Source organism: Hyalella azteca, unplaced genomic scaffold, assembly GCF_000764305.2.
Source record: "Hyalella azteca isolate HAZT.00-mixed unplaced genomic scaffold, Hazt_2.0.2 contig10556, whole genome shotgun sequence".
Lineage (NCBI taxonomy): Eukaryota > Metazoa > Arthropoda > Malacostraca > Amphipoda > Hyalellidae > Hyalella > Hyalella azteca.
Window position 1 is genome coordinate 144,211 of NW_025940590.1, and position 23,256 is coordinate 167,466.

Sequence of the window (23,256 nt, forward strand, 5' to 3'; positions counted from 1 at the left end):
CCCATTGAATGGCTAAATAATACACTTCATACATTTCACTTAATCCAAATAAACGTGAAATGTTATCAACAGATATACATCAAACATAGACTATAGGTGCAACGTTACAGCGACACGTTCTCGTTAATTAAATGAAAGAATGCAGCTCCGTACGTCAAAAAATATTAAAAATACTTCTAAAGTGAAGACAATTCCACACGCAAAACCGAATTCGCTAAAAGTAACAATAGGAAGTGATCACTGAAATAACTTTTTCTAAAGTCTAATGAAGCAAGAACTTGGAAGGACAGGAGAAGGCGACACGTATAAATTATCCCAGTGAAAATTTACAGACGCGGCAGCTTCTGATTTGGAGTACCAGAAGCTGGGGCGACTCTAAATTTTATTACAGTGAAAATTTACAGACGCGGCAGCTTCTGATTTGGAGTACCAGAAGCTGGGGCGACTCTAAATTTTGTTAGGGAACAAGCACGGCATGTCGATGACGTGTTGGCAGTGCCGGTGCCACATCTAAACTTCTTACCATTGCAACTTTTATTATTGCATTATCTTTAAATAAAATTATTACTCGAGTTTTAATTGTTAAGATAATGTTGTTAGGGTTTTAAAAAAGACAATTGAATTCTATAATTTTATGTTCAGAGGAAACCGACATCTCGTTAACGTCCGTACTTTAGGAGCTCTAGATGAGCCCACAGCAATGTTGATTGAATTTTACTTCATTCCTTTAACTGATTAATGTAAAAATGCGGCTGGAAAATAATAAATAAAAGAAAATGGTTGGTTTGTAAGCTTAATTAGACTGTGGCACGAGAACACATTTAACCAACTCAATACCGTTATGCATTAATTTGAAATTTACGTGTCAAGGTGGCCACTTCAGTGGCATGAACATTGAACAATGGTCGAGGATTTAGACAGAATATACTAGGTAAATATTATTCAACTGGTCTCAATGTGTATCACAGTGTACACCAAATTTGTACAGCAAAAATCTATCTAGGGCTACAACATTAGCTAATAAAATAGCTGATAAAATTAAAACTATCGTAAAACATGTACGATTTGAAAATACAAAAACACACAAGCTTGGCAAGTCATCACAATTGTGACTTGTTACGCTAAGGAAACTTGCACTTAGCTTGGGTAATCCTTTACGCTAATGAACTGGAGGGAAAAACACACGGGATTTATCACAGACACGAAACTCTTCACAAAACATGTCAAAACTGTGGTAACAATTCACGAAATCTATGTGCAAAAATCTATAAATTCGCGTTTTTAGACGCCTTTCGGAATATCAATAACCGTCGCCGCTTTTATAATTTAAAAAGTTATCACTTACAATTCAAGCATCGTGAGATTTTTACAATGAGCGAAATTATACAAGAACTCTACTGAAGACAAGATTTAGGTTGACGAAAGCAGCGACGGCAGTTCGGCTAAAGTCGAAACTCCAGGTCTGACGTGCAGGACGATCGGTCCTGCAAGGCTCAGTCGCAGAGCTTCTTACAATTCACGTCAGTTCTTAACAGTGACTGTTTAATCATAAACGATTTAAAAGCTTAACACATGTCTAATTAGTCTATATTATGCTACATGGGAGAGGCACACAGGCTTTGTGTTTTACTAAAAAACTAGGACACGACACTTTCTTTCTGGAAGTGAGTCGAACTTCAGATTAAAACATGTGCACACAGGTTATTCAAACGGTTAACAGTTGTGAATTCCATGCTTTGGGTGTCTCAATGTGGAATATTTTACACCTTGACATTCGTGCAAGCATCAAAAATAATCTAACAAATTTAATATAATTTATTAACTAAACAGGACACGGCACCCTAATCTCAGAGCTGCCAAAGAAGTCGTTTCGGCATTCACAATCTAAGATTTCTGCAGTGAAAACACATCAATGGTGGAGAACTGAGCTCAAAAGACCTCACGAGATCAACATATTACCGCGTGCAGCGATATTTGTGCGCTGACGACAAATGTAATCACAGCTTGCAACTGTGTCAAGCATCTCAGAGTACTCCGACTTCAAGCGTTCTCTGACCTCAAGTGGAAGAGTGCTCTTCCTCAAGAAGAGTGCTCCCACCTCCGACCGCAAGAGTGCTCCGACCTCAAGAATGCTCCGACCTCAAGAGTGCCAGACCTCAAGAGTGCTCCGACCTCAAGAGTGCTCCGACCTCAAGAGTGCTCCGACCTCACGAGAGCTCTGACCTCAAGAGTGCTCGCATCCGATCGCCATAAACATATTAATAATAATAATGCATGCTCGTGTAGAGAATTCATTCAAATTTGTTGTAGGAATCTACCTCTGGAACAACATGGCCTAAGGAAATAACCACCGTCAAGTATCTTTTTCTAAGCGATATTGTTCGAAAACAAGTACTAGATAAAACTTTGTCATACACGAGGTTGCTGATTGTTTTTCAATGCTAAAGTTATCACAATACACAGCATTCACAACATGAATCACAACAACCAAACATAACATCAATTGCGACGGAAATGTAACATAGAAGAAACAACGCGCGTATGAACACTCGGCGTAACTGGTTTAGTTGCCACGAACACAACACCAACGGCAAACAACACACTCTATATAAGTCATATTTGAATCTACACCATGGCATGAATCTTTTAGTATGAAAAAATCATCGTCGTTCGCTAATGGGTCGTATTTGAAACTTATTTTGGCCAGTTTGAGCAGCGTTTGATATTGAGTAGTGAAATAACTTTTTTCATTTCAACAAGATTCACTCCACAAGTTCGAAAAACTAATACTTGTGATTGTCGGATTCTGTTCAGTCACACCACCTCCACGCAATCGCTAGTCGTCAATGGACCAAAACCATACGGCATTTAGTGCTTACTTTATTCAAGGAAATTATGCGGCCAAATTATAGATGGCACCTCCAAAAAATATTGTTAACGTTAAATATCTACTCCAAATAAGAAATTATTTATTTCATCCGACTAGTTCCACACAATCGCTATTCTGTTTGAATGCAAAGCCTCAAGAAAGCAGACAATATGAGACACCAAATTTCTCCTCAATGAAAAATTAAGATGATGCGATGTTGTTTGAATGACTATATGACTAGTAAGATATTTCAGCAGATAAACAACACGAAAACTCTATTTAAGCTAAAGAAATTTTAACATTGTTTTTGGCGTGGAGTAAAATATAAGGGACATTACAACTGAATTCGGGTGCCACTTTGCAATCTTGGCCAGTCGGGTGTTACTTGGCAATCAAATTGCCAGGAGTAAGTCCGGGAGGAGCAATTGAATCTTCAGCAAAATATTCCTGATTAAAATCAATTCACTTGATCTCGCTGGAATATCGAGTCACTATTTTGTCGAATGATTTTGGTCTGACAACACAAGTTGTACAGTCTTTTCACAATTTAGCTTCCTGCCGAGTGACATGTCGGTACAGGAGCTTGAAGAAAATGTTTAGAACTAAGTTTGCCGCCGCAAACGCCTCGTACAGGTCATGTTTAGTGGTGCACAACTGCCTAAACATGCGATCCACATGTCACTAAGTAGGGTCATGCACTGCACTGCTACATCATGGCTTTTCCTCCGAACCGATCAAACATCACAGTCCTTGCGAGTAATGGAATTGAAATGAAGGAAATCTGTAAGGTCTAGCAGGGAAAAACTATTCCCATGCCACGTAGTCACTTTTTCAGATTGGTTAAATTGTCATAAATAAATTCTCTGAAATAAAATTGGCCTGATGAAACTTGCGTTCAATTTGCAGTCAATATAAGTGAACAATATCATTTTATAATACTGTTTGATCGCGTTTGGAGGCAAGCAACCATTCAACAAAACTGGGGGGGTTTAACGTCGAGACTGTCCTCTCCTTCTGTGCGAGGCTCCACGTCCCGTACTCATTCAGTGCTGAAAAGAAAAAGAATCACTTTGAGGATTTGCACAATTTGAATAAAATAATCTATCGTCAATCTTTCCTCCCTGGAACCTACTCCATTCTTTCAATGTTACGGAATCCGTCTTGATATCATCAGTCTGCAAGTTCACCAAAAAATTTAGGAGCAAGAAAACGTCAAATAAATTCAGCCGATCTTCATTGAAAACGTTCCGGAGACAAGCTCCATCATAGGTTCAAAATACATCTACAATCAGCAGTAAAAATCCAAACAAACACAAAAAAGATTAACACCTTAGTTACGAGAAAACGACAGCGGAACATGAAATCCTATCGATTTACAATTTCAAGGGGATAAAAGCTGTATGCGTTACTAAGACAAGGTTCAAAATATGCAGCGGTTCCCAAATCATTAAATCCCGAGATGACACCGAGTATCTTGAAATCACTTTCAGTCAGACATGTCACTGTTCACTAGTGTTCAGCATGAAGGCGCATAACAGAGTGAGACGCTCATTAGTGTATATTAGGATTTTCAATGCTGATTGTACATATATTTTCTGAAATTTTTTGAATAGATGAAAACGCCTCGGATCTGGTTTCCGAAATGTTTTCAATGAAGATATGATGAATTAACTTGCCGTTATCTTTGCTCTAAAATTTTTGGAGAATCCCTTTTGTTGCTAACGCTTCTTCGACGATGAGAATCACGAACAATAATTTTCTCAGTAAACAACAAGGCAGTCAAAACTAAAATCAGTTCGAAATTGCCTCCAACAATGTGAACGGAGCAACTTATATTTTAAGAGAAGTTGTTATATAAGAAAAGGCGTAAATGAATTCCGGCTAGCATTAGTTGTAGTTATGAACCGAAAAAAATGAAACATTAGGATCAGCAGTTTTTTTAATCGAAAACAAAATCTGGCATTAGGGTCACCTGTACTATAAACCGAAAATTGACTCCCGCATCAGAATCTGCAGTAGTTTTTAGTCAATTCATTTAGATTTTCTCATGCAAATATGCCACCAAGATGTTAGTGTGTGGTCCTCTTATTCATCTCTAAAAGGTAATGGTATCGAAATCGAAGATTTAGTTTAAGTTTAGCTTATTTATAGGTTCATGTAAATTTTAATTGGTTTTAGTTAGATAGATAAGTTAATTTTAGCATTCGGGAGGTCAGAGTTCAAAAATGTTAATCTTACCCTAAATTGTGAATTTTACCCTAAATAAATTTTTGCACGTATGTATTGCGTCTAAATGTTTCCCTCTATATCGGTGTTTTTCAATTAAATGATATTTATCGCTGTCGAGCGTCAGAATTAACGTCACAGCATCGAATTCTTAAAAATAACTCACAATGTAAAAAGTCTTCAAGACACAAACAATAAAATTTTTGAAGCAATGTAGAAAATTTCTTTAATGACATCATACTCAGAAACCCATAGATCAAATGAGTTTCATATCAATGGGTATCAAGATCAGAGACCTATATTATTTACAGGTGTACATCAAACTGCACATATCAGTGCTGTATATGAACAGATGTATATCTAAAGGCATGCTACCCATATTCCTCAACCAATAGCCAAGATGGCGAGTATTGCAGCTCACCTTACGTGATGGTGAGGGCCGTGGCCGGGCTTGCGAGGATTGTTGGCACGGCGAGTCTTGGTGGCCGAGGACTCCTCTTCGTCCTGCGCCAGCGAATTCCTGGACGACGCAGGGGCGCTTCTGCCGGGCGCCGTTGGCGCGGCTATGCCCATCAGGCGAGCAAACAAACTCGGCTTCTGGTCATTTTTTGGATGTACTCTCATTATTTTCACGACCAGAATCAGACATCTAAAGTTGAAAAAAAAACTTTATATACCTGAGTTTTTGATTCGTAAAACACGTCCGATTCCTCAAATTGAAACGTATTATTAGCTATAACACAACCAACCCTGTGCCTTCAAGTGTAGTATTTTCAGACAACTTGCTTCTTACTGAACTTGCTTGGCTTTGCAATCAAACAATCGTTAGTTTTATTTCCTACCATTTCGACAAGATTTTAACGCAGCCCTCCAGGGTGGATATGTGAATATAATTAGGTCAGATGACATAAATAACTGCTTCACTTCCAAGGAAATGCCTAAGTCGTTCGTAACAGCACTACACATTATTCATTTTGTTTCTCTGACCAGTTAAGGTGATGTTTGCAGAGGGCGACATGAATTCAGGGCTTGTTTTTAAGGGGAGCGTCTTGGTCCGAAAAAAACTTTTTTATTTACGGACGGATCACTTCGAAATTTAATACACGTATCTAAAACGCAATTCTAAGACTTTTTTGTTCATGTGAATTTTTCGAAAAAAATGAAAGAAAACGAGAAATTATTAGAAAACGGACAAAAAAGGGGGTACTGTAGAAATATCAGCGGACCTAGGATTTTCAAGCTACAACATCGAGACACATATCATTCGATGCGTAAAGACCATATCTACAAATTGATGTAGGCGTTTATTGAAATTTCCAATTTCGTGGGTGTGGGAGCATTTTTTGTAAATTTTTCGGAAATTTTTCGATTTTACCCCATTCCACCCCCCCTTTTTGCAAAATAAAATACAAACTATAACGAAATTAGAAAAACGCCTACAACAATTTGTAGATTTTTTCTTTACGAATCGAATGGTATATGTCTCATTGCTGTAGCATCGAAACTGTAGGAGTAAATAGGTTTCCAGTGACAATAAGTGTGAATGTTCAGTAGAGCCCGACAAAGTCCCGGGCGCCTCGAAATCGGCATTCAACACTGCAAAGAATGAGACTAAACGATACTGGAGCTCAATTTCTGTCAAGGATGGTACGAGCGACGGTGAAATAACCACCCCGTACGACTGCAGCAAGGTTACTGGAGCTGAGTGTCTGTAGATAAGTGATTTATAGAGCACTGCGGGAATTATTACCCATCTTAAATGTGAAAGAACTCCCCCACCCCCCTCCCTTTCGGGATCTGTCGTGAACGCATAAATCAACGTACAGAAATGGTTTTGGTACCGTTGGATAGGTCAGAATGTCAGCTTTAAGATGAGACTAAAAACAGGAAAAGCTTAAATTGTCGATTTTGGACCAAGACGCTCCCCTTAATTTATGAATTTCTGGGAGAAATTTAAGGGGAAATGGCTCTATAATAGGGTACAAATTATCTTGGAAATGTGACTCTGGGTATACTCGGAGATGTTGAGATATACGCTTATATGATATTCAACTTAGGAATAATTAATGGCTCTCCAAGTTCTGAATTATTTAGAACACATCCGCGAATGAGAAAGCTCAAAAAACGAAAAAACAGTAGTAACGGTTTCAGTAGAATCGACTTAATAAATTGACCAATAAACAATAGGTACTTTACTAATTCAACGCCCGTTAAAACTATTCAAATTTAACTAAAATTCAGAGCTATAGAATAATTGTAGCAAGATATAGTTGAACACCGTTGATATATGTAGAACACCGTAGAAGATATATACATAATTAACTGGCGAGTAAAATAAGGCAAGTAAATACTTGTAAATAACATGAAACAGGGCTCATCACGTTTAGGGCTCATCATATGACATAGGGCTCATCATCCAACTATACGGACGGTTCTTTCAATCCCATTTGCCCGATCCCAAATTTTTAAAATAGATGAAGAAAAATAGGCGAAGTACACCCTTTAGAACAGAATTAAGATGGGACGTTAAGCAGGCACTGCAATAATATTTTTCACATATTTCCACTCGAGATCACTCAATAGAACATCTAGGAAGTTAAAATTGTGTTCGTCTGTGGTAACAATAGAGTGTTGATCAGCCAGAATGTGCTTTGCACGGCATGAAATGCATGAGAATACATGTGTATAATCAATGCGTGGTGTAGAACACAGCTTCTTAGGTCGTGAATCACACTTTGGTATATAGGATCATCACATTTTCGGGCATGCGCCGATCTTTGTACTTAATTGTAATCAGATGCAATCGAAAATAGTTATTTCAACATATTTCTTCAAGAATCATTATTAGAACAACGAAGTTGCACTGTATATCCACCAGGATTTTGAATATATCAAATGAATTCGTTTGTATACGCTGTATGGCTGTAAAGACGCATCGTGAGGTGAAAAGCAGTAAAACAGGTAGCATGACAAGATTTTTGCATCCAGCTAATACTTATTGAAAAATAATCATAGTGTATAGTAACACTGAGCACAGGAAGCGAGGTTCTCTAAAATTTTAATAAAAACGATTAGATAAATTGAATAAATTGAATGCTCAATACGCAGTGTGAGTGCTACAATAGGGAAGTGTGGAAAGACGGTAATGCGTCAACAGGGGAAAGGGTGGGAAAATCTACACATTTTGATACTCTCAGACAAGTAATAATGAAAAATTACGAATGGTTGAAAACATTACATGGAATTTAGCAAGAGATTCAGATCATCAGGCCGATACTTTTATGTAGTTCTAAGATTAACAAGTGAAATTCGATACTTTTATGTAGTTTAAGATTAACAAGTGAAATTAACTCGTGGCACACTGGAATGATTTGAACATCACGTTCGTCATTAGGCAGAAAAAGTGCATGATCAATTCTGAGCTGGTATAATCGAAAATTTATCGAGAGCTTTTGATGATCTAAATCCTCGAATTACATTAAAAATCGGGAAAAGCGAGGTGAGGAACTACAAGGTTTTAACAAATTCTAGTCAAATTTCAGGGATCGAAACTCTGGGAGTATTGTCAAAATAGAAAGTGAATTTTTTTGTGCAGGAAAAATCTGTTATCAAAATTAAAAAGTCGTGAGCTATACTACCCTAAAAAAAATGTAGAAGCGTGCGCGATCCGGCATTAGGGCCGCCTAGGGGTCGGGGAGCGCGTAAATCAGTTTCACTATGTTCGCTTCGGCTCAGGGTTCGAAGGGCAGCTTGCTAGCTCGGTATGACTCGGCTCGGCCAACCTTTGTCATACTCTCAGGCGACTATAAAGTCGGCTAGGAGATTCTCACCAGAAACTGATTTCGATCGGGTGGCCAAGCAGACCCAGAATAACTTTGCACCAAATGTAGTGACTATTCGGCTGAAGCCTAGGCGGTTCTCGAATTTTGTTAGGGTATATAAGTATTTTAGACTAGACTCAAATGCCTCAAAAGGCAATACAGCGCTATAAGAGTTTTAACGAAAATGGACCTAACGTTCAAACGTTCTTATGAAATCATAAAATTTAAAATTTCATGACGAGGATAAATACAATTATAAAATTACTACTTAAAATTGAAATTAAAATAACTTTAAAATTTAAGTATCGATTGATCGTGACTGTGATTGATTTCTGTTGACTTTCTGGACAGTGAAAGAAATTCGTAACACTGACACAACCTGTACATTTCGGTATGGGTGAAGCACACGTGTATTTAGTGGATGAGAGTACACGGCAACAAACAAGTTGCCAACAAATGAACATCGTTGATCAAGAGTATTTCAAAAAGTAATTTGGGTGAGCAAGCGAAAATCTACGTGGCGTCAGAGTATCATACAGAAACAATAAAAACACGTAGTAAAGGCGGCAATTGAATACAAGGAAGTAATATTTATAAGAGTGATGTGATATCACAAAAGATAAAATAGTAAAGAATTGAAGTAGAATAATAATAAAAATACTTATATAAAAATGGTTAATACTACCGGATCTATCGGGCATGTGGCAAGCCCGGCCTGTGGGTAAAAACAGAAAGCTAGGTCAATGACGAGACATGGTGAAGGTTTAGGGTCAACACAAGCGTGGCTTTCTAAGGGCAGCAGCATCCTTTCTCTCACTCACTAGTTATTTCGCTAGCCAGCCCTAAACGGCGACAAATGCTGATCATGTGGCCATGAAGCCGCGAACAATTCTGGGCGTTATTACTCTCCGGAAAGTGCATCCCATTTGAATAAAATCAACTTTCGCTTGCAATACATTTACGGTATAAAGTTTATAGTATCATGATACATTCGAGGCTTGATTATTTACATTGTTAATCACATGGGACTTGCAAGAAATCACGGTTGCAGGCATATAACAGAGCACCATGAATGAATTCATCATATTTTTGGTCAGCATTCGTCTTGTTAGTGGTCTCGGCGTGAGCGGTCATCTCATCACGTCGTTCGTAGCTGGGCCAAACTCAAGTGGTTAATACGATCAATTGACCTGATTTGCCGATGCAAGTGACAGGAGGCTGTCATGCTAGGGCCAACATCACCAGCGCTGAAGTGACTTGGAGGATTTTACATGTAAAAGATTTTTGACTCTGACTATCGCACAGTAATGGTTGGTCAGGTATGCTGGAATTATACCATTTAAGAGGAATTGGTCAACAATTGTGAAAGACTGTGTAACTTGAACTTTAAGTCAACGGCTATGAAATCCTCAAAATCTTTCCAAAATTTAGAATTTAACACAATAAAAACGTTTGGTTACTAAACTGACATGTACTTATTCTATGAGGGAGGTTATAAGCACAGTCATACAGACGACGGGCGACCACACAACATCGAATTGCGTAACATCAATTATATGGGAACTGCTAGCGTTCGTAATGTAAATCAGCGCCATATCAAAATGCCGACGAACAACGCCATCAAATTTGTTGGTTTATTAAAACAAAAGAGTAAGGTAATCAAGTAATAAGACGGCATTTCCGAGGGATATATTTAGATGGATTTCATCCAAAAAAATAGTAATTGTATTTATTTGGTAATCTCACAAGCATGGCTCATTTCGCTCACTGCCTATTTCACAGTGCGCTCTGTGGTGATTCAATTGAGTGTGTAAGAGATGATGACTTAGAATGAATCTTAATGTTTCACTTCCAATTAAATGAGTACATTTTTGACAACATATTTTATTCTCAAGTTACGTTAACAAGTTTTATCACGTTCAAGATTTCTCGAAACATTTTGAAAACGAAATTCGGCGAGCCGTTCACTGTAGCTGAGTTTACAAAACGATCATACAATTGAATTACAATACATGAACAAACCTGTTGAACCGAGTTCATCAAAGCTAAGTGTTCTTACATAAAAATACGGGGCACTCAAAATTAGGTATCTTAGTCTGCCGGAACTTAAGAGAAAGCTGCTAAGTATTGAAAAAATTACTTTGTAAGGGTTTCTAGATATGATCTTAGCATAGTAATTAGGCACACTATAAATCTGGGCAAAAATTCCACATAGCTAAAAAAATCACTAAATACAAATAGGTATGCTAATTGCATCTTTTTGCAACTCATCCTGTACCTGTAACAAATTTATCAATTAATGATAATAATAATAATAATAAATAATAATAGCGGTTTCAGCGTTTATTAGGCCATAGGCCTGTTGCCGATTCTTAACATCGCAGAACATCCACAGCTTGTTGCGGTCTCGAACTCACAACTCACTGATTCAAATTCTGCTGTGCTTAACCGCCCGGCCTCCTTGCCGATTCTGACCAGAAACTGGCGCACAGAGCTGGGATTGAACCCGCACCTCTCTGCTCCAATCTTGATACTCTGAACTGTAACCACTGGGCCACCCTGCCCCTGAATAGAACTTCTATTCAATGGGAAATATAGATGAAAGAGCGAACCTTGTTCAAATCGATGACATCGTAAATTACCAGAAAGTCAGCAAGACCCCCGTGTTCGCAGATACGAAATTAGCATTTTTCACAAGTAGTGCACGGGATGAAACGTAGAAAATCGTCCTATTTTCCATGAAAACAAATGAACTTCAGAGTCAAGTGAGTCAGAAATGAGCCTATGATTTTTAGGAGGGACTCGCTTAGTTGAGGCGGCAGACTGCAGAGCTGATGTGAAGTAACAAAATCAATAGAGATGTGAATAAATTGATAACTTATGATTAGGTGAACACGTATAGACGTACAGCGCAATGTTGTTCAACGATCTGATTCCATTGAGATAAAGGAAGGAATATAGTCTCCATCATATCTAATTCTGAAAAGACAATCATAAGCTGCTAGGCAAAAATTTGAATTATCTTCGTCTTCACAGAACTTCTCAAACATAAGAACAAAACTTCCAAAAACTTTCCAAACATAAAATTTTCGGATTTTAAAGAAAAAATACCAAAAATAAATACTCTATTTTCACTCGATCTTAGTAAAGCTTCTCGAGTTGCACCCACTAGGCTAACAACGGCTTAGCCAAAGGATGCAGGTGTCTGTTATGTAAGGTACTGCTTAACTTAATTTATTGAGACCTTGAGTTGAGACCTTCAGCACAGGAAAATAGTTCAGAATTCAGAAAAAATTATCGCAACATAAGTAAAAGAAGTCTTAAACAAATTTTGCGTGTGTCCAGGGAGGTTTGCAACAGAAAGAACACACTGTTTTTTGGCAATGTCTTAAAGACTTGAAGCAAGGGGAATTCTTATACAAGAAATTGCGGGAAATCAAGAGTCGGACGAGATTGATACTAAATTACGGAGTGGCGTGGGGAATATTCCAAAAACATTGATTCGCAAGATCTGCATTGATTGATGATCAATGCAGAACTTGATGGTTTTGCTGCTGGACCAATATGTGTCCGAGAATATGCTATATAATTTCCAGTTACGAAGAAGAATAATTAAAAAAAATTAGTTGCAGTTATAAGTTTGTTTTCAGGAGATTGAAAACGAGGAATTTCAACCAATCAATTTTGATTATTACAAACAAAAGTGAAAATCCAATATTCAGAATAGAACATTAGAATAAACCTCCCAAGTGCAAGTGTCCTGGTTTTCAAAGGTTAGAATGAAGATAATAATAGCGATCAAAGGAAGACAACAAAAAACTACTCTAAATGAACACAAGCAAACAACTAAATTAAAATTCAAGTATCAAAAAGCATTAGAAAATCTTGAGTAATCTTCATCACCATACTTGTATATGGGCCTGGCATACGACACACAACCAACGCGTGTCGCGTAACTAACGCATGACTAACGTGAGCAAACGGTCATGAAAATTAAGTCTTTCAATGTGTCATTTGTAACGCATTTTCTCATTTATGGAAAAAATGCACTATTATGCTCGCCATGTCCATCTGTCCGTCCGTCCGTCCGCCTGTCTGTCCATCCGAGACTTCACGTTTTCGTCGACGAGAAAATGCGCTCTCTGTCACTCACTGCAGTGAGTACTGAGTTATATTTTTTATAATGTGTATCGTGCGGGTGAATTATGGTCCTGGAAGTATAGGCGTTACAGGGTTTGTGTCAAAGGTATACTGTAAAATAGAACCATTAATGCCGATCATGTTGATCATCATTAATGCCGTTCGCTAAGAGCTACAAGTAAACGGTATCAACGTTGACTTATTAATCAAAAGTCACACTGGTAAGAGAGTGATCTGTCTTTGACAGTAATGACAGGTAATGTCAGCAAGTTAAATATTAGATTAACGAGACTAATTTCGCCGAGCCTGGAAGAAGTACGAGAGTGTTTTAGTAAACATAAAGTGGAAACTGTTCGCATCTCAGTGTTTCGCGAATCTAATTTATATTTTTATTAGTGAATAGCACAAGTAAGGAAGATTTGGGCACCACAAGCTTAATTCAGTGTGTGGCAAGTTTGATAAACTCAAAAGAACTCATATAACGCCCTAACAACTAAGGGTTATTCAAATATAATAATGCAAATCGTAGCAGAACGTTCTAAAGTGGCACTGGGCCATTGAAACAACTCAATGAACTAAAAAATACTGGCAAATAATACAGAATGAAAATTTTTAGATTCCTTACAGAGAGGACAGTGTCGTGAATGAGATTAGATGATTTCTTCTTCAGAGCGCGTGGGACTCTGGCGCCCAGAGCGCTGCGCTTTCCAAGCCGTCCGTCTCTCTGGTGATGAACTGACGTCCCGTTGAAAAATCTGTAATCTCTTGAATTGTAATTGCTTCTAGAAGAATCTCCACGTGCCATAATATCAGGTTGTTTGTTCCCGTGCTTCCCGAAAATTGAAACAACCCCGTTCACCTGCTGCTTGGCGTGACCATTCATCGACCTGTGCTGTCGACGAATGGTATCGGTTTCGAATGATCTCGACGTCAAATGCTCACTGGGCAATGCAACATTTTCAGGAAAAAAATCTTTTTTTGGCAAGTAAATCTGAGACTCAGAATTACAAGTAGAAGCACTTTGGAATAAGTCGGTGCCATTTTCATAATTCAGAGGGTTAACTACAATTCTTGTATCCGGCAACCTTCGGTGATAAACACCAATGTACTCGCCCGATTTTCCATCTAGAGGTCTGTTGTGTCGAACTAAGCAACCATTGTTGGCTAACAGATGATGATCTGGTGGGAAGTTTTTCGAGCCAAATGCTGCTGCGTTATCAATTCTGTTATTTAGAGGAAGAACTTGACTCCGATCGAAGCAAAAGCCTGCAAATATGTCTTCGTCTACTGCATCAAACGGCGAACTCAGCTTCTCTTCATGAGCGGCGAGAAGAGCTTGAGTTTCAAAAATTTCTTCGTCGAACGGATGAGCGTCGCCTGTCGTGGTGTTGTTTTCAGCTTCTTCGTTTATATTTGCAGCTAACTCCTCTGAGGTATTGTCTTCTTCGAGAACAATTGAGTTATTTTCTCTGCTTCCTTTTCTCTGATAAACAAAATTAACAAAAAATGTGAATAAAAAATGAAACAAAAAATAAAGGACCGGGGCCTAAAAACTCTGCGGTTGCCAAAACAGAGAAATTAGTACAAAAAAATAGAAAATTCAGAAGATGGTTTCATTCATGGTAATTTTCTCGATATTAACCATGACAGGGCAGCTGGCTTGACCAACATGAAGAAATTCTAATGAGCTTCAAGTTTTATAGAGAGAAATTATAGGACACGAGTAGCCGTGCTGATGATCTGACTAAGATAAAAAGTTTTGAATCTGGAGAAGCAAAAGCCAAAGTCAACGATCAAAAACAAGTAAGACCGACACGACCTCCTCAAGAGATAGCTCGTCGCCGTAGATCCTGCTACAGAAATATGACCGGCACCAGAGGGGAACATAATTATAATATCGAAAGGATCCTTCATTTTGCTGAACAGTTAAGTTTATTATTTCATTCTTGAGTTCAAACCATTGTACAGGATTGGAACTTTTACCTCCGTTTATGAAAATAGGAGAACACAAAAGGTTTAGAAGGTAGGCGTTTAATTATTCAAACATGTGCTCAAGCCGATCAGATTTTCGCCAATTTCAATTCCTAAATTCAGTGAACAGCAAAGAAAGGATACTGGAGAAAAAAACCTTTAATATAAGAACATTTGATCCGCAACTTAATCATGCTTATGGAAGACTTGAATGAGAGAAGCAGCGACCTTTGCAGTGGAAGAAGAAAACTTTTGGTACGGTGGATGGGGTGAAAACTCGAGCACTTCTTTGAACACTTTGTAACAATCAATAAAAAGTAAATATATCAATAAAGAAGGTATTTAAAAACTTTCTTTGAACACTTTGTAGTAGTATACAAAAAGTAAATAGAGAAGGTTAAATAAAAAAAATAAAATAATGAGTAATAATTAAGCTGCTGAGTTTGAAAAAGGTCCACTCAACTTCTTTTCTCTAGAAATCGCATTTATATTAAATGTTGACAAAAAATGCATGGTCGCGATATCGAATATTTTACATTCATCTCTGGAAACTTTTGCTACAAATCATCATAAACTTCTAGATGATACCCGAAGTTTCATGAATACCCGAATTGCCTAAGATTTACGACTTCCACGTTCAAGTAGTGTGAACTCACGATTAAAACAGCGTACATAATTATGGGCTGTGAAGAATGATTATTTTGAATTAATTGACATTGTGCAGAGACAGCTCACCGTTCCGGTGGGTTGGATTTGTCCGAAGCGCGTAGTGTTCCAGTTCTCGAGGATGAGGAGGGCAGCGTAAACCTTGCCCACTGTCAGCTTCTCGTAAACCAACTCTGGCAACACGCAACGTAAATGGTCCGTCATTAATACTAATACCTTGCCCACTGCCAGCTTCTCGTACACCAACTCTGGCAACACGCAACGTAAATGGACCGTCATTAATACTAATACCTTGCCATAATACCTTGCCCACTGTCAACTTCTCGTACACCAACTCTGCCAACACGCAACGTAAATGGTCCGTCATTAATACTAATACCTTGCCCACTGTCAGCTGATTACAGGATGATTACGGGAGTTACACGAATGGAGAAATATCATAAATAGAGGTTAATAGATTTGAAAGAAATGATTGTAATGCTACCATGTTTTCCAAATTTTAGAATTTTACATTCTATGCATATGACTTGTTTCTCTGACTTGTTTTCACCAGCCCAATGTGAACCATGATTAAAATTTGTTCTTCTACTTTGTCGTTGAATTTTGCTGCAAGTTGCAATAATTAGAAGGAATTAACGGGAATTTATTCGCAACACAGCTGCGAGTTCGTTCGCTAGATGGGAGGCTAGTTAGGATTTCCGTATTACGCTTCTTGCAAAAATAAAAAATCGCGGTATTCATGCAGGTTTCGGTCTGATACTGAAGAAGTCAAATAAAATATTCTTTCTTAAATACAAGAAAAACAAAACGGTTCACTGTTCACTAAACAGCAGATGTTGACACAAAAACGAGACACTGTCAAATTTTCGAGAAGCCCGACGGAATACTGACATTTCGAGAAAATTAAAACAAAATTCCTCGTACTTTGATAACAAATATACTCGTACATCTTCAATAGCACATGAAAAATACGGAATCTTCTATTTGACATTACATGGTTAAATTTTGCTTCCATAAAATATGAGGCTAGATAAAATTTTGTCAGCTTGTTAATTAAGGACATACGGTCATCAGGCGGGATGATGACGTCGATGACTTTTGTATTTCTATTATACCGTTTCTTTCCATTATATTTACATTATACCATAATACTATTTCCAATTTTGTTAGCTTGTTAAGGGAACATACGGTCATCAGGCGGGATGATGAGGTCGATGACTTTTTTGGCCTGCATGGGCCAGATTTTCTTGATGGTCTGCCGCAGCTCCGAGTCCGCCGTGTCCATCTCGTGCGGCGCGCGCATCTTGATGGCCAGGTTCTCGCGGATGAGCGCGAACAGCGTCGTCGTGAAGTGCACCTTCGGGAGGCAGTGGCTTGAGGTCAGTGGCAGCAAGTTTTGGTTACTGGCTTGACGTTAGTGAGTTCGTGGTCACATCTGACCTTAGTTTGTGGTCAGATCTGATTACGATCTGACCACAGTTTGTGGTCAGATCTGACCACGATCAGGTCACAGTTTGTGGACAGATCTGACCACAGTTTGTGGTCACATTTTACCACGATCTGACCACATTTTTTGGTCAGATCGTCGTTGGTATGCGCTCCGACGTTAAGCCAGAAAAAAGTTTAGCGTTATAAAATGAATAAAACTAATTGAACGTTGCTCTGCTAGTGACAAGGCTGAAATTTTAACTGTAGAAACTGTAGAATTCACCTGAAGATTTCGGTGATAGTTGTGATCTGATCTCCGGCACACAAATTTAAAGCAATGCAGCGCATTTCTCTTTCTTACAAATCGAAAGCCCCTATGAAAGTAATACACACAATACGAAGAAATTGAAGGACTGGAAACTATCATAACTAGCGCAACCTTGCCCAAGTGAGCTCCCGACTGCAAATGAGATAAAGTATGTCTATTGAAAATTCTTAACATGAGAACAATTTCACGAAACTTCCAATTCCTTTCAATTCGCAGATAATTAATGCATCTTATGACGATTAAAAAAAAGTTTAGGGACCGTCACAAATTGCCTATCGAGTGCTCAAAACCTTCAAGTTTTCATCCATGGGCATGTTCATGCGGATAAGCTTCTTGTAGGCGAGTCGGTGCGGACACTTGTTGCCGAATCCGAGCGGTGGATCCATGTTGCGTAGCATCTCGTACATCTCGGTGTAGTGGATGCGGCCTCTGCACGTAGCGCAGTCATGCATTCAGAGATTTCAGAGTTAATTCATCATATTCACACCAAATAATTCAACATATTCACATCAAGTGATTGTAAGCATTATTGTTCAACTCAATTTTTATATTCATCGAAACGCTTGATCAGATGTTTCAATTCAGCCAATTCATCATATTCACAACAAATAAGTTAAAATATTCACAAAAAATGATTGAAAGCATTATTGTTAAAATCAATTTTTTGATTCATCGGTACGCGTGATTATGTTTTACAGTATTAGCTAATAATTTAGAAGCCAATATTTAAAATAATTCACCTCCTTTTAAAACCACAATTTAAGTTCAATTTTCGATTGCCAGCTCAACGACGCGTGATCATTTTTCACAATATAAGCGAATAATTTAGAAGCCAATATTTAAAATAATTCAACTTCTTTCAAAATAAAACAATTGAAAGTTAATTTTTCGATTGTCATAGCCATAATTTAGAAGCCAATATTTAAAATAATTCAACTCTTTTTAAAACTACAATTGAAGTTTAATTTTTAGATTATCAAAGCCAGAAGCCCTGAAGGTTATAACACACGTACGTGGCATTAGGATCGTATTCTGCCCATATTCTGATGTACTCATCGAGGTGATGTGCACCCAGGATGGAGGAGTCGCGTGTCAGGTAGTCGAAGTTGTCCATAATAACGGCGACAAACAGATTCAACATCTGTAAACATAAGGGAGAAACATTGCAGTTATTTCATGCTATCAGTTGAAAATAACAATCTGAGTTCGGTAATTTCAGTTGCCTAAATTTTTTAGGGATTTTGATACTATTTCAGTTGCGTAAATCTCTTAGACATTTTGTAAACATGTAAATCATTTCGACAAATAATTGTAAATCTAGTAGAATTGTGAACAACTTTCAGTTTCATAATGTTGTTCCAACTCAATATTAGGGTTATTTGCGGCTCTAAAACTTTGGGGTTTCAGCTTACAACATTGCGCCACAACCGTACAACATTGGGCCACAACCATTATATTGGGCCACAGCCCTACAACAATTTGGCCACTGCCCTACAATATTGGGCCACTGCTCTACAATATTGGAACATTACCTAACAAAATATGGCCCTGCTCTACAACATTCCCACATTAGATCACTTTCCTAATGGACTATAACACAGATGGCGGCCATTTCTCTACAAGGGTTGCAACAAAGTTTGCATCGCTTCTTTGTGATTAATTTGCTTCTTATTCGGGTTTCGCGCTAGCACCCGCTGCGGTGGCTAAAAAACATTATTATTGTAACAATAGTCACGATTACAAACGTGAATTTATTCAAGAAAGATTATTCATTCAGAAAAAATTGCAGGATTTATTTTCTACCGTAAGTTTCATCTCAGAAGTTTTGGACGGAGATGAAATGATCAGCGTAACCGAGTCTCCGCTGATGAATACCATGTTCACTGCTTACGGGCAGATATTAATCAATCGTCAGTTATGGAAAGATCGGGTTCCAAAGGCCGGATCTCTTATGAATCAAGTCACGAAATATTCATGAATCGGCAACAGGCCATGTGCCTATTTCTTCAGTGCCGTCACTTCTATTCTATTCTAAAAGGATTGTTTGTCTGAAGATGTAGACTTCGGCTCAAGATTTATCCTCTTGGATCGACTAACTAAAGAAAAAAGAGGCTAGAACATTCCTCACCAAGAAGGAGCAGAAGAAGATGAAGGAGACAAAATCCTCTTGGAGTAACTAAAGAAAAAAGAGGCTAGAATATTTCTCACCAAGAAGGAGCAGAAGAAGATGAAGGAGACAAAGTAAGCGTAAGCTATATTGGAGCCGCAAGTTTCTTCTTTGTCGTCACCGAGCGCCCTGGGGTCGCAGGGTACGCCATCGATGCACGACAGCATGATGCTCTGCCAGCTCTCGCCGGTAGCGCATCTGTGCAAACGATCAAGCTAAATGTTTTGCAAATTAATCAATTATCAGGCACATTGTTAACTATTACTTTGTTTCATCTAAGCGTAATTTCTTTATCTTAAACTAAATTAATTTTGTGACTAATGAGTTATATCGCATGCAATTGTCTACGTATGCTCCACTTGTAAATTTTTAACAGTATATAGATTATTGCGCTCTACTGTATAGATAATCATATTCACAGGATATTATTTTTATCATTTTCAGAATTTTGAAATTGAAATTCTGCAGAAGAATTTGAAGAAGAATTCTCTTGCAGAATTTTGAATTTGAAATTTTGCTGCAGAATTTTAGTGAGCAAAACCTAACGCCCAATTTGAATTTGCTTCATTTCTTTGTGTCACACTAGACGAAATCCGTCCTAAAACGACCTAAAAGAAGAGTATTAAAAATTAAGGTCTTCAAACGTTTGATGTCCCGCAGTAGCTTTTAATGTTGCAAGCACTCTGGTTTCTTTGGTTTATAAGATGACTATTTTTAAGAAATTTAATACCTCCTTCTATTTTAGTGAGGTAAAATATTATTCTTATCACTACTAATAATTTAAGTTCGTCTAGTATAGATAATCTCGCGCGAAGTTTCAACCCAAATAAAAATTAAGGATGGCGCATCGATGATTATAGGTGGCGATGGTAGATTACAGGTGGCGTAACGGTGGGTGGCCACATCTGCCAAAAATCGGCAATAAAAATGCCGCATCGATGCGCCATCGATGCTCCACTTATAATTTCCACCTATAGCCACCAATAATCATCGATGCGCCACCTTAAATTTTTATTTTGGGAAATAACGACGGTAATACGAATTGGTGCAGGACCTCCATAGAAGAGCGTAAATAATGGTTTATGGACTAAATAATCTAAATAATATTAGTAATATTGGTAAACAATAGACAAAATAATAATACTAAATAATGGATTATGAACTATTCAAGATCGTTAAAGAAGTCTCTGCTGGACTAGTATGCTAAATAAGTGATTCTTGTCTACCATATGAATAGATAAACTACACAAAAACAGATACATTAATTCACTTGAAATAATTGGGTCACCCTATTAAATATATAATACGTCAATGTGTTTTTTGCAAATTACAAATTATTTCCTTGAGGAGAATCTTAGTGAGTTTGAATTCAATGGCACTCGTAGTCAATGAAAATTTTGGATAGTCTTTCTTTCTGCCTTAAATTTTGGGATTGCAGAAGTCAAGGTGGCTAGCGAATTGTTACAAAAAAAAATTGAACATTGAAATTATTCCTAATTTCCTCATTTTTTTGTCGCCAAAAAGTGAGAAAATTACAATAATAGGAAATGCTCAAGGAAATCCTTGTGGTTTAATAACATTTCACGGTCAATTATAAGCAGTATACAATATAATTATTTTATCTATAGTAATATACCATCCTAGTGAATGCGTTCCTTAAATTTAGTTCAGGAAGGATATAATTTGATTACTTGAAGGATTGGAAAACTTTAGACAAACTTGGCAGAAAAAGCGCACTACAGCGGGAGGGGGGAAGTATAGATGCTAGGCAGCCGTCAAGAGCTGAGCTGTTTATGGGCATGCTATGTACAGTAACTATCATTGGGAAATAAACTACAAGCAATTACAGTAAAAATTGCATGCATCTCAGTAATGTTTTAACAAAATAAAAATGTTTTAAAATAATATTTTATTCGGAATGAAATTTGTGCGGTATGTTTTAATTTAAGAGAAGGCGATAATTTTGTTTCAAGAATAAATGAGTAAAAGGGGCTACATTGAAGGATATAGTGACGCAGTGCGTGTGAGAGTGCCATTAAAAATGATTGGATTAAAATACCTTCCCAAACAGAGTTTCTAAATGCCTTGCTTATTGTAAGTGTCAAACCTGAATTGAGATGCCGTCCGGTGATCTCATCATGAAGGTTATAAGTTATAAAGGTCAATGACATGAAAGGTGGAGGATAATGACGACAAATGAAATCTCTCGACAAAATGTACCTTCGATTGTTGCTTATACTTTGAAACAAAGAAGATGCAATTCGTCCCCACAGCAGCCAGAGAGATTTCAATATATTCTCTGAGCGGACTATAGGTGTTTGCAATGTGACAAAGCAAATCTTGCTCATCGGAAGATAAGTTCAGAATATGGAATGAAAATTTTCTGGCTATTGAGTGGAAACTATCTGGAAAGTTTTAATGTGTGTTTAAGGAAGTGTGTTCGTGCACGACAACAGATCCAACAGAACAATTAGTATTATGTCTAATTGATTTATCAATTCGTCATCAAAAGTTATTGTAAATAATGAGTTGAATAATGTACAGGACCACTTAATTGAGCGCATCAAGGCGGCGCAATTCCAAAGAATATCGTCATTATCGAACCACTTTATTTAATTCTCTAGCTTTCAGCACCACTTCGAAGTTTAGTTATAAACGGAGGAGGAAGATTCCTTCTGCAGTTGCTGAGAATTTACACGTCCCGAAGTGGACTGAGATGAAATTATGGTATTCAACATTGAGATCAACGAAGGTAAATAACCCTTGGCACGGGAGAGACATAAAAGATTGATGAGTTTGTAAGGGAGACGCGGTGGAAAATGGATAGGACGCCGCTGATTATCTAGATGAAGTTTTGAACCGCAAGGTAGATTGGTTCCAGGCTATGGGCGAATGACTAATCCAATCATCGAAACAAAAGAATACTAAAGAATATAACTCAGTGCTCACTGCAGTGAGAGACAGAGAGCGCATTTTCTCGTCGACGAAAACTTGAAGTCACGGACGGACGGACGGACATGGCGAGCACAATAATGCATTTTTTCCATAAATGAGAAAATGCGCTAAAAGACAGGAATGAAAAGACAAAAGTTTTGATCGTCTTCTAGGTATGAGTATGACCAAATAAATTTGATATATTTCAATTTCCAATTATAGATTATTGTGAGGAGTTCTGTCTAAACTATTTTCATTTAACCCAAATGAATGCGGAGAACATAATTCATACGATGGTTTGGTTATGGATCATAACCTGATTAATGACGAACGCAGCCGGTGATTATATATAGTCTCTTTCCTGCGGGGATATACATATTTTGAACACCAATAGCCCCTACCACATTAAAGTGACTTGTTTACAACCTTCAGAAAAAAAATATAGTTATTTGGTGGTTACAACTAGTGGATAGAAGCCCCCAAACGTTCGTTTTTGTCTTCCATTGATGACAACGCGCAGGCCGAATCATAATTATAAGGGTTTCATTTATTACATCGGATTGCGGCTCTGCGTGAAAAAATTGAGTTGAATAAATATTGAATAGCTTCTTCAGGAAGCCGTGTTTAAAATTAATCAGTATGCCTGCGAACGATTAAAAAATAGGATCTCGTTCAGATCCTGACAATAAACAAAAAGAAATAATAA

General features: G+C 37.7%; 1 protein-coding gene across 1 annotated transcript in view; it reads right to left on the reverse strand.

Moving 5' to 3' along the window:
* The window catches only part of LOC108675653 (voltage-dependent calcium channel type A subunit alpha-1), a 141,324-nt gene that overhangs the window by 6,607 nt on the left and 111,461 nt on the right, over nucleotides 1-23,256 (reverse strand). The window contains exons 31-36 of the mRNA XM_047882483.1: nucleotides 19,658-19,814; nucleotides 18,463-18,590; nucleotides 17,740-17,878; nucleotides 16,882-17,050; nucleotides 15,763-15,866; nucleotides 5,522-5,692 (exon numbers count right to left, since the gene is read on the reverse strand). Of these exons, the coding sequence (XP_047738439.1) occupies nucleotides 5,522-5,692; nucleotides 15,763-15,866; nucleotides 16,882-17,050; nucleotides 17,740-17,878; nucleotides 18,463-18,590; nucleotides 19,658-19,814 (868 nt within the window). The remainder of the gene's footprint in view (nucleotides 1-5,521; nucleotides 5,693-15,762; nucleotides 15,867-16,881; nucleotides 17,051-17,739; nucleotides 17,879-18,462; nucleotides 18,591-19,657; nucleotides 19,815-23,256) is intronic.